This window comes from Jaculus jaculus, chromosome 6, assembly GCF_020740685.1.
Source record: "Jaculus jaculus isolate mJacJac1 chromosome 6, mJacJac1.mat.Y.cur, whole genome shotgun sequence".
Lineage (NCBI taxonomy): Eukaryota > Metazoa > Chordata > Mammalia > Rodentia > Dipodidae > Jaculus > Jaculus jaculus.
Genome location: NC_059107.1, coordinates 143,936,972 through 143,953,618, shown reverse-complemented (window position 1 = coordinate 143,953,618; position 16,647 = coordinate 143,936,972). Strand labels below are relative to the sequence as shown.

The 16,647-nt window shown below is 40.9% G+C and overlaps 1 protein-coding gene across 6 annotated transcripts in view; it reads right to left on the bottom strand.

The window, feature by feature from the left end:
- The window catches only part of Ano4 (anoctamin 4), a 429,439-nt gene that overhangs the window by 124,496 nt on the left and 288,296 nt on the right, over positions 1-16,647 (bottom strand). For all 6 annotated transcript variants that reach the window (XM_045153480.1, XM_045153481.1, XM_045153482.1 and 3 more), the window contains one exon: positions 1,989-2,120. In XM_045153480.1, coding sequence (XP_045009415.1) covers positions 1,989-2,120 — 132 coding nt within the window. The remainder of the gene's footprint in view (positions 1-1,988; positions 2,121-16,647) is intronic.

The window sequence follows — 16,647 nt, the reverse complement described above, 5'->3', positions numbered from 1 at the left end:
TTTAAATTAAAAGTAGGAACAGGGCTGGAGAGATGACTTAGTGGTTAAGCGCTTGCCTGTGAAGCCTAAGGACCCCGGTTCGAGGCTCGGTTCCCCAGGTCCCACATTAGCCAGATGCACAAGGGGGCGCACGCGTCTGGAGTTCGTTTGCAGAGGCTGGAAGCCCTGGCGTGCCCATTCCCTCTCTCTCCCTCTATCTGTCTTTCTCTCTGTGTCTGTCGCTCTCAAATAAATAAATAAAAAATTTTTAAAAAAACGTAGGAACATGTCCACCTCTATCTGTTGTTCATTCTTAAGAAAGCACCTGTATGGGCTGGAGAGATGGCTTAGTGGTTAAAGTGCTTGCCTACAAAGCCAAAGGACCATGGTTTGATTCCCACATAAAGTCAGATGTACAAGGTGGTGCATGCATCTGGAGTTCATTTGCAGGAGCTGGAGGCCCTGGCGTGTTCTCTCTGTCTCTCAATAAATGAATAAATAAATATATTTTTTTAAAGAAAGCACCTGTAGATCCTGATTTCTGAAATGATGCCAAGTGCCTCTTTTATGTGTGTGGCATGCGTGTGTGCATGTATATGCATGTGGGCACACATGTATGTGTGGGTGCACATGCACGTGTGCATGACGAGAACAGAGGCTGACATCAGGTGTCTGTCTTCCTTGGTCACTCCCATCTGAGTCTCTCATTTGAACTCACAATTCAGAGACTCAGGTAATCTAGCTGGCCAGCTTGCCCAGGGAATCCCCTTCCCTGCTTCCTGAAAGCTGGGATTAGAGAGAGGAGCCATGCTTACCCAGCATTTATGTGGGTGCTGAGGGTCCAACCGTCGGTTCTATTTCTTAAGCGGCAAGTATTTTATCCACTAAGCCATCTCCTCATCCTCCTTGAGTGCCTCTTGATTCCTAGTTTCCATGCAGATTTTAAACAGCACTGTGAGTTTTGTGCTTTAAATATTCCTACAACATGGCTGGGCTGGCATGGGTCAGACCTACAAGGGTCCAAGGTTTGACCATTTCATAAACTTTGCAAGTTGTTTTCATTTCATTATGATGATCTTCCTGAGCAATATACACACAATATCTATTCTAATCAATTTTTCTTCTCTCCTTTACTCCCAGAGTTTAATTGATTTTCTGTTGCTAACACATACCCTTACCTTGCATTCCTTGCAACTTCTTGACAACTGCAGTTTGGTTTATTTATTTATTTAACAAATTTAGCAACCATTTTCCCTTAAACCTGCCAGCCCTTTCCATCCCTCCAGTAAGTCATTTTTACTGAAGTTGTGGCTAAGGTGGGAGCAGGGAAGCCCAGGCATTCCTGAGCCTGGGTGAGTGTAGGCTGGGCGGACTTAATTTATGGGCCCCTGGTGAGGCTGTTTGCCCCTTAGATGCTTACAGTATTTGGTATGCTTTTCTCCCCCAACCACCTACCCTGCCCTCCATCATTTCTTGTCATCTTAGAATCTTCAGAGTAAAGTCTCTATCACTTTTGCAGTTCTTCACAGACTCAACTAGTCAGCTAACTTTTTTATTCTGTCCTCATGACCAAAGTGACAAATAACTCTTCTGAGACTCTGATCAAGGGGTTGGGCAGAGAACTGGTTTTCCTGGGACAACTTGGTGCATTGCCAAGAGGCAGACAGACAGAAGCAAACAAAACGAAGCCCTGTTCAACATGGAAGGGAATGAACACGTCCCCTGCGGGGGCTCTGAGCTCTGGGGAGTTGACAGAGACACAAGGCAGAGGGCACCGGGGTCTCTGGATCACTGGGCAGAGAATCACCAGTATGTATAAAGCAGCACTGGCTCATGTTAAGCCACTTGAAATGCGGGCATTGTTCTGATATCTTCCTTGACTGATGTAAAAGGGCTGCAAAGCAAAGATGTTTAGGGAAGAATGGCACTCTGTTGTTTCCCCTGCAGAGGAACGCTCGGCCACACTGAGCATCCTTGGTAAGATGGGGAGGTTACCACAAAACACTCACTGATGGATCCTTTGCTGGCTGAAAGGGGCAGTGTAGCAGTCATTCTCCTCCAGGTCGGGCAGTGTCTCCTTGTCCAGCCTCATTGGCTTCCTAGGTAACCATCTCCGAAACCTGCTTATTTGTTTATCGATCCTGTGGTACATGGAAGGCAAGACCAAAGGATACAGCACGTCAGCATCTCCCTGAAACACAGAAGGGAAGTCTCCACAGCCATAATGATGGTGCCACACCCTCTAGCCATTCTCACTGCACTCACGGCACAGATGCCTTACTGCACAGATGGCAAGGAGAGAGCTGGAGCCCCAGTGTTACTTCAGTCACACTCATTGACCCCAATATCATTGTTTTTAAGGAGCAATGAGTTACACATCCACCCACATGCTCATAGATGACCAAATGTTCGCAACAAGGCTGTAAGGCTCTGAAAAGGGCGGTAGATAGTCCCTTGCACAGTATCTTATACTTAAGCACCCAGTATCTTGCATTGTGCAGGTACAATGAATTCATGTTTGAACAACTTCCGAGGGTTGAGAAGAGTTCTAGCTGTGCTTCACTTGAAGCAGCAGTGACAGTTATTTCCCAATGGACTGAGTGTGTGCAGATCGCCTGGAGCCATAATCCACTCTCTGCCTCTCACCCCTTCCCCAGGAAGTCAGTGCGCAGCTGGCTCTTCAGCTTGCACCTCTCTTTTCAAACTGGGCCCAGGGCATCATGTCACAGAGGTTTCACTCTGGCCAGTGCACGCAGGGAGGCCACGTCAACGAAAACTACATTCCTCTACATGTGATTCAGGACGCGTGTTACTGCCTGGCTGTGTCCTGTTCCCCCGGTTCTAATGACTTCTCTTGACGGATGCAACTGTTGCCCAGTTCCCTCCACTGTCCATAACAAAAACCATAGCAGACTTAACCATACCCGCACTACCTCAGATACCACTGGCTCTTAGTCTCTGGGGAGGGGTGAGGCAGCAAGAACACACATCCAGTGACAGCTGTGTGAAGCAGACTGCACAGACACCATTCTCACTTTACACAGTACAAAAGGAACTTCTGAAGGGTGGATATCCAACCAAAATTACCCAGCCAGTGAATCAAGCCAAGTCCCAAGTGCAGATTTTTTTTTAAACTCTTGATTTCAGGGATCACTGAATATCTGATAATTTGAGGGCTAGAGAAGAAACAAATTCCCCTAGAAATTATAGAAATAGTAGAAATTATCTTAATGTTTTCTAAGTCTATTTCTGAATAAACAGGATTGGGTTACGCTTTATTTTTTATTTTATTTGTTTATTATTTATTTATTTATTTATTTTTGGCTTCTTGGTGATAGGGTCTCACTTTGGCCCAGGCTGATCTGGAATTAACTATGTATTCTCAGGGTGGCCTTGAACTCACCAGGATTCCCCTACCTCTGCCTTCCAGGTATTGGGATTAAAGGCGCGAGCCACCACGCCCAGTTTACTTGTTTATTTGTTATGTGAGAGAGAGGGAGGGAGAAAGAGAGAGAGAGAATGGGTACACTAGGGCCTTTAGCACTGTAAACAAACTTCAGACACATATGTCACCTTGTGCATTTGGATTACATGGGTACTGGAGAATCGAACCTGGGTCCTCAGCCATCTCTCCAGCCCACCTATTTCTTCTTCATCTTTTTTTTTTGACTTCAACTACATTTTTTAGTTGACTTCATCTACTCAATCCTGAAAGGGAAATATTTTCAATAACACTTGACAAGCCATGAATCTGAGCACCAAGCAAGATACAGAATTTGTTCAATTCTCACAGAGGCTTACTCCATTTAAAAAATTTACATGGCGATGTATCACTTTTAGAGGATGAAATGGCTAATTTTATGTGTTGCTGGGCTAACAGATGTCCAGATAGCTGGTTAAGTGTTACTGCAGGTATGTCTCTGAACATGTTTCCAGAAGAGACCAAGGACCCTAGCCATCACTAACATGAGTGACGAATAAAACCAGAATAGAACAAGAAGGTGAAGCAAGGATACATGCGCCGCTACGCGTCTCCTTCCTCTGCCATTTTGGTCTCCATTGTAAGGACTGAGAAGAATACTGGGACCGTTACATTTTCTAGACTCCTGTTTTCTAGACCCCAGGTCACAGGACTTCTCAGTGTTGCAAAGCTCCATCCAAGCCTGAAGGCCAGAGAGCAAACTTGTCCTTTCTCCTCTTTTTGGCTCTATTTAGATCTTCTGTGATGGTGGCCAATATCTTAACCCACTGTACTGATTCAAATGCTAATGTCACCAGGAAACACTATTAGATCCACTACCAAATAATTGGGCATTTTGTAGCTCAGCCTAGCAGAAAAATGATGGCCAAGCCCCTTGGTTACCACTTGCTTTATACTCAGCATTATCCCAGCCTCACTGTGACGCTCACTCTGCCTGGCAGCGACTGGCCTTTTGCAGCACCTCTCAATGAACGTTCCTGCTGCTCTAGGCCCCTCTTCTCAAAGAGGACCTTTCACAGCCCGTCTCCTTCATGTCCAGAGAAGTAAACATTCTGCCTATTCATGAAATCATCAGAAAAAAACTTAGAAGATTGAAAGGGTCCAGAGAGGGAAAATGTTCCGATCTCTTCTCTACCCTTTGTCTTACTGGTTCACCCTCACCATTTAGTTAAAACTACTTTCAAGGGCTAGAGAGTTGGTGCTTGCCTGCAAAGCCTAAGGAGCCATGTTTGACTCCCCATATCCCAAAGGCACAAGGTGACGCATGTGCAAGGTTGCATCTGTGCACCAGTTAGGGCATGCATCTGGAGTTCTATTACAGTGGCTGGAGACCCTAGCATGCCAATTCTGTCTCTCTCTCTCTCTGACTCTCTTTCTCACTCTCACTCTTGCTCTCTCTCACAAAAAAGGGCAGTCTGTTGGGCTTGCCTCAACAAATACTTTAAAAATGAATAAAGACAATAAAGATACTTAAAATATAATGAGATGGTGGGCTTTCAGGAAGCAGCATGATTGAGAGCTTGGGTTCCAGGGTTGGAATGCCCACATTTAAATCCTGTCTCTATAAATATGAACTGCACAAGTCTGGGCAAATCACCCACTTTTGCTGTGCTTCAATTTGCTGTGCTTCTATTTTCCTTGTCTAGAAAATGGGATCGATTATGATACCCAGTCTATAGGGTTGTGGATGAACTAAATATATGCATGGCTTCAGAACACAGCATGGTGGATAATAAATGCTGGCTATTATTACTATGTTTTCCCCATTCATAAGAGATACATCAGAATTTGGATAACCAGCTAAGACTCCTGGGTGAGAGGACAGAGAGGAATCTGCCTTTCTTTGATCTGCTTAAGACGATGAGTCAGTACAGGGAAGAACAGATGCTATTCTAAGGGGAAGAGCCATAGAGATTCTTAAAGGCAATGCTGGAACCACTGGAAAAAAATGCCAGGAAATATGCAGGCGACATATGGGAAGGAAGCCAACCTGAGCACTATTCCAGCTGCACAGCTCCCCGTGTGGGGGATGGACAGGACACTAACGTTCCATCAAAAAGATAAGCCAGGTGGCCCTGGTGAAAAGATGCTGGCTGTCCTACCCTCGGGACAAGCCCACAGGCCTCCAATCCAGTTGCAAGTTTTGGCGAGACAGTTGATTCCTCTGGCAGACAGGTCAGCAGTGGAGATGAATTTCATTTGTCACTAGACATGACCAAATGCAGTGACTGGACAGTATCTCAAAGGGAAACCTATTTTTTAAAGCTGAGCTACTGTGGGGGCCTGACACAAAGAACAATCACAAGTCAGGGAGCAGGAATTTCACCTACTACAACCCCGGGGTGAGAGACAGCCCTGTGAGGCAGCTGGGGAGAGCCGGATGCAGACCAAGTGAACAGCGCAGGCTGCGGGTGGCTGGGCTTGAGCAGTGAAAAGTATAACCCAGCCCATGGTGGTCATGAGCCAGTCCTATCCGTGGAGAATGACACTGAAGTTGACATCCCTGAGCCTGCGTCAGCTGGTGGGTCAACCTCTGAAGCCACCTAATTACCATTTACTATTTACTATTTACTGTACAGCCCAAGGAAACTGAAATGCATCCCTCTAGGCAGGTGATTAATACTCAGGAGATCCTCAAAGAATAAAGACAACAGGTTCTCCAGCTGCACAGATCTCAGTTCTGAGCTTGCTTTCCACACTTGAGGTGCTCTTGAGAGACATGCCATAGCAGCTAGACCATTAGTCACTCCAAGAGGGTGAGAGATCCTGCCTAGCCAAATGACTACACTACATAGCTAAGTGGGTTCAGCAGAGGCTCCTGGTATGCAAAGAAACGAGCCAGGCATGGTGGGCCATGCCTTTAATCCCAACACTCAGAAAGCAGAGGCAGAGGTAGGAGGATTGCCGTGAGTTCAAGGCCACTCTGAGACTCCATAGTGAATTCCAGGTCAGCCTGGGCTACAGTGAGACCCTACCTCAAAAAACCAAAAAATAAAAATAAAAAATAATAAAGAAAGAAAGAAAGAAAGAAAGAAAAAAGAAAGAAAGAAAGAAAGAAAGAAAGAAATGAAGCTACCAACAGTGAAGAGGGCTCTGCACTTTTCCCATACAGATTCACACCAGGGTAACCACAGGAAGGCAAGAGTCCAAACATTCAATTTACCCTCCCACCCTGTGCAAATGTAATGGGTAACCATTAAGTCTCCATGACCCAGAGAGAAATGACTCCAGAACTTCATCTTTTTATCCTTTCTTTACTGTCTTGTGTCCCTTTTCCCTTTTATTAAAGTATTAACAATATTTTACTTTATCATATTTAAAAACAGTTTTACTTGTTATTCCTTTTCATGTACTTATCCAATTACATTTGCTAATTTTTTCATTATTAGCAATCTTTTTTTCTTCCTTTTCTCCTGTTTCCCTCTTCCCCTTCTCCTATACTTTTTTAGTAGTATTGTCACTTTATCTTTTTATTTTTGAGACTCACATTTTTATTTTTCATTCTCCTTTTTACATTTATATAATTTTTTCTTTCAAACTTTCTCATTACTAGAAAATCTTTTGTTTGCTTGTTCTTTTTAATAATCCCCTGCTTTTTACTCTTTCCCTGCATCACATTCTCCCCACTCTTCTTTTTCCTTTCATTGATTATTCCCTATTTTCTCCTTTTTCTTTTCTCTTCATTTACTTCATTTATTGACTATTTCCATATTTGCTGTAATAATTTTTAGCTTTATAGCATAACTTGTATTTTTCTAGTTTCTATGTTGTGAATATTGGCGATACATTAGTGGGCTTTAGTCAATTCTAAATGTATTTGTGCATTTTGTATGAGTTGATGCTGTTGCTTCTAAAGAAGCTTGTTTTCTTCTCTTTGAATTGCATTGAGCAGTGAGCTCTCAAAAAGACTTCTTGAGAAAATCCCCAAATAAAATAATTGATATCCAAACCACCACATGCACAAATCGCAGCAGTGGCTCATGAAAAACATATGAAAGCAAGGCGACATGAATCCTCCAAAAGATCAGAATTCCTCAACGCAGTAAACCAGCAACCACTTAATACAAATAAAGGAAAAAGGAAAGAACAAACAGTATTACAGTATTTCTATAAACAAAATCATAGAAATGAGTAATCATATGTTAAAAATAACAAGATATAAACACTTAAATACATCCATACCAAACAATGAGATTGTAGCAGTAATAAAAAGTCTTCCCACAAAGAAAAGCCCACTATCAGACAATTTACTACTAAATTTCCTCAAGCTTTTAAGGATAAGCTAACATAAATACTTCTCAAATGGTTCCACAAAATGGAAAGGGAGGGCATACTACCAAATTCATGTCATGAAATCAGTTTTACTGTATTATCCAAAAAAAAAAAAAAAAGAAAGAAAGAAAGAAAAGAAAAGAAAACTGGTATAGAACAATTTCCATGATGAAAGTATATACAACATTTCTCAATAAAATATTGGCAAATTAAATTCAAGATCACAATAAGATGATGGCACCCCATGACCAAGTTGGTTTCATCCCAAAGATGCAAAGTTGGTTCAACATCTACTAATAAATAAGTAAAGGTAATGAGACACCTAATTAGATTTAAGGACAGTTCACACACTAGACACAGAAAAGGCCTTTGACAAAGTTCAATATCCCTTCCTGATAATATCCCTGAAGAAACTACAAATAGAAGGAACATATCTCAACATAATAAAGGCTTCCTGTGACAAAACTATACCAATATTATAGTAGGTGGTGGGGAGGTCAACTATTACCTCTAAATTCAGGAATGAGATCAGGCTGTCCTACTCTCCTCACTCTAAATATATGTTTGAAGTCTTAGTTACAGCAATAGAGAAGAGAAAAATTAAAAGGGATACAAATAGGAAAAGAAGAAGCCAAAATATCTCTAATTATAGATGACATGATGCTATACTTAAAATGTCCTAAACACTCCATCAGAAAAATCTTAGTTTTGACACACAATTTCACCATAGAAGTAAAATACAAAAACAACATGCATAAATCAGTGACTTTTCAATCTACCAGAGATGAACTTGCCAAGAAAGAGATCAGAAAAGATAATCCCACTAACAATAGCTTCACAAAATATCTGATGGATAAATCCAAAGAAACTAGACTTCTACAATGAAAACTTTTAAGACATTAAAGACAGAATTGAAGAAAATACTAGAAGATGGAAAGACTTCCCGTGCTCATGGTTTGGAATAATTAATATTGTAAAAAGTGGGTGTATCTCTGAAAACAATCTATATATTCAATATAATCTCCATGGAAAGTCCAGTAACATTCTTCACAGAACTAGGAAAAAAATAATACTAAATTGACCCAGAGTAGCTAAAGCTATCGTAAACAAGAGTAACATTGGAGGTAACACAAGACCAGACCTCAAATTAGACAACAGAGTCATAGTAACAATAACTATACAGTACTAGCACAAAACAGACATATAGACCCATGGATTAGAATATGGGCAACAAAACCAAACACACACATAGCTGCAGCTACCTAATTTACAACAAAAGTTTTAAAAACATACAATGGAAAGAAGACAACCTCTTTAAAAATGGTACTGAGATAACTGGATTTCTATGTAGAAGAATGAGATTAGATCACTGTCTTACCCTGCCCAAAACATCAGTTCAAAATAGGCTATAGACATAATGAAAGACCCAAAACTATGAAAATGCTGGAGGAAGTCATACATAAAACACTTCAAGATGAGAGCAAAATCAAGATCTTTATGAAAAAGATTCAGATAGCATAGAAATGATCCCAAGAATTGACAAGTGGGATTTCAGGAAATAAAAACAATCTACACAGGAAAGGAAACAATTGCCAGGGTAATGGGATAGCACACACAATGGGAAAACAATCTTTGCCAACTACATATCAGACAAGGGATTAATGCCTAAACATGTAAACCATAAAAGTTAAACACTAAAAATCTAAATCATCCAACCAATCAATAAGAATGATAAACTGGATAGAATTTTCTCAAAAAGTAATAAGCATGTTCTATAAAAACTGTAAAAAGTATTCCACATCATTAACCTCCAGGGAAATGCAAAGCCATTTTGAGATCCTATGGTACCTTCAACAAAGCAAATAACAACAAATGTTGGTGAGGATGTGGGGAAGGGTCACATGATACACTACTGGTTTATAATGTAAACTGGCACAGCCACTAGAAGTTATTCTGGAAGTGCCTCAAAAATTAAAATTAGAACCACCATATGACATAGCTATGCCATTCCTGGGCATATACCCGAAGGACTCTAAATTGGCACACCACAGAGATACACACACATCCATGTTTATTGCTGCACAATAGCTAAAAAAAAAAAAAGTAACCAGCCTACATGTCCATTAACAGATGAATATATAAAGAAAACATGCTACATATACACAATGAGATTTTTCATAAAGAAGAATGAAATCATGATACTTGCAGGAAAAATGGTTGGAACTAGAAATTATGAGGCTAAACAAAATTAGCCAGACTCAGAAAGACAACACTGGATGTTTTCTCTTTCTATCTCTCTCTCTCTCTCTCTCTCTCACACACACACACACACACACAAAATGTATATTAAAATGTGTGTGCGCGCGCGCGCGTGTGTGTGTGTGTGTGTGTAGGTTATGAAGCTGAAAGGGGCCATAAGAGGGAAGAAAAAATCTTAAGGAAGAAGGGAAGAGAAAAAAATAGAAGGCAATTGGATATGAGAGCAGAAAGGAAATATTTTGGGAGGGAGAGGAGGCTGTGGAGGAGCAGAAAGAGGATAAAGAGGGCAAAGGAGGGCGCTGGGCAGCTAGGAACAAAGTATGATGACATGCAGGTATGGGAATGTCAGATGAAGCCCATTGCTTTGTATGCTAAAGTAAAGTATTTAAAGAATTAGGATATTTCATCATCAGAAAAGAATTCGAGAAACCTCTTTGCCTCTTGGTATTTCTTCTTTGCTTTTAGAGTCAAAGTTAGTCACATCTCACCAGCCTCTATCACTTGTTTGAGTTCAAAGATTTAGTGTCGAAAGACACTCATAAATTAGGCTTCTTACACTAAGATGGTTGCCTTCTCCATGGCTCTTGGAATGATTTTCTCTGACTGCCTGAAAACTCTTTTTAAGAAAGGGGACTTTGGCCCAAAGCTTTTCTATAATAGGGTTTTTTACCTCCCACATATCTCTAGCACCATTGCAGCATCAATCGGATTACATTTTGCAGAATCTGGGCTCTGTATGTAACAGCTCTGAACTCAATCCAGGTAGGTACAGTGCTCAGTGTGGATTAAAGCCATAAAGCTGTAAGAAAATCAGGCATAAACACTCTATGGGAATAAAGTGGTAGGATCCAACAGCCTGACGTGGATCCACGATTTCAGTGAAATGCAGAGGAGGTGATGGGAGAGTAGAACATGGCAATAAAATGATCAATTAATTGAAAAGTAAGGGATAAAGGGAAGTGAGAAGGGAGAAAGGAGAGACTGGCTTAGCATCAAAGAAGGAAGCTGAAATTTGTCATCCAACAGACTAAAACCTGATTCTTTTGCTTATGAACAGCGTCACTAACCTGTTTGAGCCTTGTTTTTTTTTTTTTTTTCCAGTTATACTGGATAAATAGTAGTGCCATTCCTCCTCCTCCTCATCACCACCACTATCCTTTCATTAACTTCCAGGATGCTTAGGAGGTCATTAAAGATGGTGTATATGAAAAACTTTGGAGAAGCTTCCAGACACATAGCAAACATTATTACTAACATTTCTAAGGACCACACAGTGCTAATGTGGAAGTGATGGAAAGCAACAGAACCGGGCTTTGAAACACTATTGTTCTATAATCCTATGACTTAGGATATAGGGGCAAGAGGATCATGAGTTCAAAGTCAGCCTGGCCTACATGAAACCCTAGCTCAAGAGACAAAGTAAAGCACCTTAGTGGAAGAAAGACATTACAAAGGCTATTTTCAAAAGCTGCCCCCTAAGGCACTGGCTGGGTTTAGAGGTGTTGGGTTGGACTGGGGAGGCTGAGTACATATGAAGAATAAGGCAGGCTCATGCAGGTTCCATCACTCCTTCCCGTTCCTTCTCTGCTCTTTTCACGATGACAGATACCAACATTTAAACATGGTCAGAAGGCTAGAGAGGTGGCTTAGTGGTTAAGGTGCTTGCTTGCAAATCCAAAGGACCCAGGTTTGATTCCTCAGGATCCACATAAGCCAGATGCACAAGGTAGCATATGTGTCTGGAGTTTGTTTTAGCAGCTGGAGGCTCTGGAGTGTCCATTCTTTCTATCTACCTATACCTCTCTTAAATAAATAAATAAATTAAAATATTTAAAAGATTAAAAACATGCTCAGAAATCTGTGATTTCCTTTGGTTGGCAAGACTGCCTTCTCACAAATAGCTATACTTTAATCCTGGGAAGTTATAAATGCGTAAGGATTCATGGCACATGGACTTTTGAAGATGTAAGCAAGATTATTGATTGACCTTAAGATAGGAAGAGCATTCTGGATGATGCAGATGGACTCAAGTTAACCATATGAGTCCTTCAAAGCAGAACTTCTCAGGTAGAGGCAGCAGAGATGCAGCCGAGGGGAATGTCAGGAAGATTCCAAGCAGAAGAGGGACTTCACAGGCCCCGACTGCCCTCCACAATGAGAACAGCAGAAGGCAGTTTTTACAAGCCAAGAATGACTTTCTGCCAACAGCCTACAAAGTGGAGACTGGCAGTTCCCTAGTGGTGTGAACTTGCACTGAGCTAGCAAACTGAAGGACCTTGGACAATATTATCTTCCTGGATTTCCAGGTTAAAGCCCAGGTTGATTTATATTTCATTTTAGCTTTGGGAGACCCTGAGCAGAGAAAACAGATGACTCCCCCACAGGACTTACAGAATTGGAATCATTTTTACTGGTTTGTGCAGCAAAGTTTGTGGTAATGTGTTCTGTTAATGACTGAATAAAGAACTTTCCAAATTGCAATGCCAAGTGCAAAATTTTCCACATACAATGATGGGTTTAGAGCCCACCAGAAATAGATTCACAACCTGGTTGCATGATTTGCTGAATATGTTAAGTTTATATTGGCTATCAACTTGTCAGAACCTAGAACCACCTGTGAGGGTTTATGTAGACAAGGTTATTCTCGATGGATATCTATAAGAGATGGATTAGGCTCATGAAGGTGAGAAGACCCATCTTCACTGTGGGCAGCATTATTCCATGGTCTGGGGTCCTGGACTGTTTAAGGAGGAGACAGCTGGCTTAGCAGCAGGTCCATCACTCACTGTCTTCTTCATTATCGTGCTGAATGTGACCAGCTGCCTTCAACTCCTGCCATTGTGCGTTCCCTGCCAGGATGGACTGTCACCCAGTGCTGTACGCTACAATAAGCCTTCCCTTTTGTAAACTGATTTTAATGGGGTATCTTGTCCCAGCAATGGGAAGTTGACTAATCCACTGGGTAAGATGTTGGGTGAGTGATTAAACTCCTTTGAGCTGGTAGCAGCCATCCCATAAGACAGTATGAGCATTCGACAAGATAATAAATGTCAAGCACTTATGCAATTCCTTGGTGTACAAAGGTTTGCTTCAGTGGTTTCAAGGATAAGGCAAATGATGACAATAGGTTCAATAGAAATTCAAAAGCTATGGTTATCCCTTGTATACTGAGGTCAATGACCCCATGTTCCATCTTATAAACATCCCTAAGCAGACAATCCTGAAATTTACTATATGTTAAAGTCATGAAACAAACTAACCAGAAAGTGTCCCATTTGTCTCTTTAGTATAGGAGTGCAGCTACTTCATGAGGCCTCCATTGGCAGAGAAGAGAAAAAAAGGGAAGTGTTGCTTTAGTGACTTAGCATTGATTTTTGTTGGCTACATTGTCACTTTGTTCTCTTTGCCCTATTTACTGAGCAAAAGCCCTCTTACAGACTACACAGGCAGATCAATAAACAGAAGACAGATCACCTCTTGGGCACATCTGGCCTGACTTGTCAAGTTAATGTCTGAGCAACAACGTGATTAAGTTTTGCAGAAATTTATTTTGATAGTACCTTTGGGTTCTCTCCACATTTATGGCAGGCAAGATTCTAGAAAAAGTCACTTGAAAGATCTGGAAAGCAACACAAGCAAACGGGCGCAGACTTGCAGCCTCTGCTGTGGCTTCCTGAGGCACATCTTAGGAAGGGTGCTCCTACCTCCTGTGACCCTTAGGAGTGGTGGATGGCTACAGAAAAGACTATGGCTTCCAACATGTGACCTGTTAGCAGGCCTTCATAAATTACCTCTGTTCAGAGTCCCAATTTAGATGCTCTGAGCATATCCTGAAGGAGAAGAAAAACAGAAAAGAACTTTTCCCTTGAGCCTGTAGAAACCCAGAGGGAGTCAACACCAAAGACAATTTGATCAGACTGAATTAACTGAAAAAGACCTACTTTAGAGATACCTGCTTTTCATCAGACCAGCATTTTATAACATCATGTTTTGAACAGAACACATTTTCCGAGATAATTTCTAGAGGGAGCCTACCGACGAGCTGTCTGTGGCTGCTCTTTCCCTTGATGGAGGCAGCATGTAGCCCTCTCCTGTAAATGAAGTCCTCCCAGGCTGGTAAAGACAAGAGGAGGCTCAAGTTTCTTTTTCCTTTTCTTAGAGCCAAGTTGCAGTCTTCACAGCCTCTCCTTGGGTAGGAATTGGGTATCTTTGGAAGCTAATGTGATTCTTTTAGGTCACTCACAGGCCTCTTCTTTAAGAAGAGTTCAATGGCTCCAGAGCATATATTTAACAAAAGGGATGGAAAACTACAAGCTATTTTTCTCATTTTGCCTGGATGCTCATGTGATATGATTATGACACTAAATATACAATGCAACGGGGCTCAGCATTCCCTCTGCCTGGTATCATAAGGATAAAGCCAGGCAGAATGCAGTGGGGTGGAGGGAGAAGTAATGAGACCTCAGCTATAAGCCACCCATAGTAATCAGATCTGTTACTTGATGATCATATCTTCTAGAGTCTACATTTGTATTCTTTTCCGGTGGCATAAAAAGGCAAGGGATAGATGATAAATTCTCCTCCTTTATTGGATACGTAATTTGGAATGCCTGTAAACCTGCCCAAAGACAAGAGTCCAAGTAGCATTTAATAGACCAGGTACACGGATTAAAAGAGTATTTATTACAAAAATATGAGTCTGAACTATGCATGGTTTATGACTTTTTGAAATAAAGATATTTATGAAAATATGCTTTATTTCTTTGCTCAAAACCTTTAGGATTTTTTTCTGTTCATTCATCCTTAAAGGAAATAGGTTTTGTTGGAGGATATTTTCATAGTTTAGTGAAATTAAAAATAATTTATATAGATTAAATTTAAAGATAAGTATCCATATTTGGCATGACAGGAGAACTCTGGAATATTAGAAATCAAGTATTTTGTTCCTGAAGTATTATCAAGACCACAAATCATATATGAACCTTTCAACAAGACTATTACAGCTGAACCCTTTATCATTTGAGTAAGTATATTTTGATTATAAAACATTGACTCAAACATTTTCTGCTTAATTGTATTTTCAATTTTCCATTAAGCACTAGGCTTCAGGAAATTCTAACATTCCAGTGATCTCTGAAATAAAAGGCTCATGACAAATAATGAAGATTATTTTCAAAGAGCCTTGCTGAAACCATACGTGATACTACTGTACTTTGAATTTATTTCTCTTTTATTTTGGAATAGAGTCTTCCAGTGACTTCACTGTCTTCATTCCTCCAAACATGTGCTTTCTGCACTTTAACAAGCACCAACTTTTGTCAGACTGGAAATTAGTGTCTACTAAGCCGCTTTCCCAGTTCTACATACAAGAATTGCCTAAGTTCATGTTTATTCAAATTATCTCCTGCACACCTGAAGAACATGTGTTAGGTCATAAATTCTGTCTCTTCTGCTTCCTTTCTCTTCATCTCTGTTCTGAATCCCATGTCTTCTTTCTCTTTCTCCTTCCATAAAGCTTATCGAGGTTGCAACCCTTCCTCCAGAGCTTTCAATGTCTCTGAACGATGCTTATAATGCCTTCCATTCTGTGGTGATGGTTCTCAAAATGTGGTCCTCAGCTGGGTGTGTTAACTAATGTATGTAATCCCAGTATTTAGGAGGCTAAGGTAGGACATTGTTGAGTTTGATGTCAGTTTGGGTGACATAGTGAATTCCAGGCCAGTCTGGGATAAGCGGCAGAGTGAGTTTTTGTTTCAATCATCCAAAAAGAAACAAAAAGATAGGGCCTGCGAGATGGCTCAGCAGTTAAAGGTGCTTGCTTGTAAAGCCTGATGGCATGGGTTCAATTCCTGAGTACCCACTTACAGCCAGATGCACAAAGTGACACATGTGTAGAGTTCGTTGGCAGTGAAATGAAGCCCCAAAGTGACCATTTCTGCCCTCTCATTTTTCCATTCTCTCTATGCATCCTTGCAAATAAATAAATAAATAAATAAATAAATAAATTAATTAATTAAAATATTAAAAAGAAAAGAGCCACGAATGGTGGTAAACACCTTTAATCACAGCACTCATGAGGCAGAAGTAGGAAGATTGCCATGAGTTTGGGACCAGCCTGAGATGACAGAGTGAGATCTAGGTCAGCCTGCGCTAGAGTGAGACCCTACATTAAAAAAAAAAAAAAAAAAAACTAAAGAAAGATAAAAGGAGAGAAAGAAAGAAAAACAACACCAAAACTGTGATCCTTGGCTAGCAGCTTCAGCACCACTTAAGAACTTGCTGGAAATAAAATTTATTGACTGAACTTTAGACTTATTGTATCAGAAACCCTGAAGATAGACCCAGTAAACGGTAAGCTTTTAAGAGCCCTTCAATGATCCTGATGCACATTCAAGAGGCACCATTCCATGGAGACTGCTATCATGGGGATTATTAACAATTTAGAAATATGCTAGATAGGGCTAGAGAGATTATTCAGTGGTTAAAGGCATTTGCTTGGAAAGCCTGATGGCCTGGGTTTAGTTCCCCAGTACCCAGTGTTAAGTCAGATGCACAAAGTGGCACATGTGTCTGGAGTTTGTCTGCAGCGGCAAGAGGCCCTGGCATGCCCATTTTTTTCTCTTGCTTTTTCTGCCTGCCTCTTTATCTCTCTATGT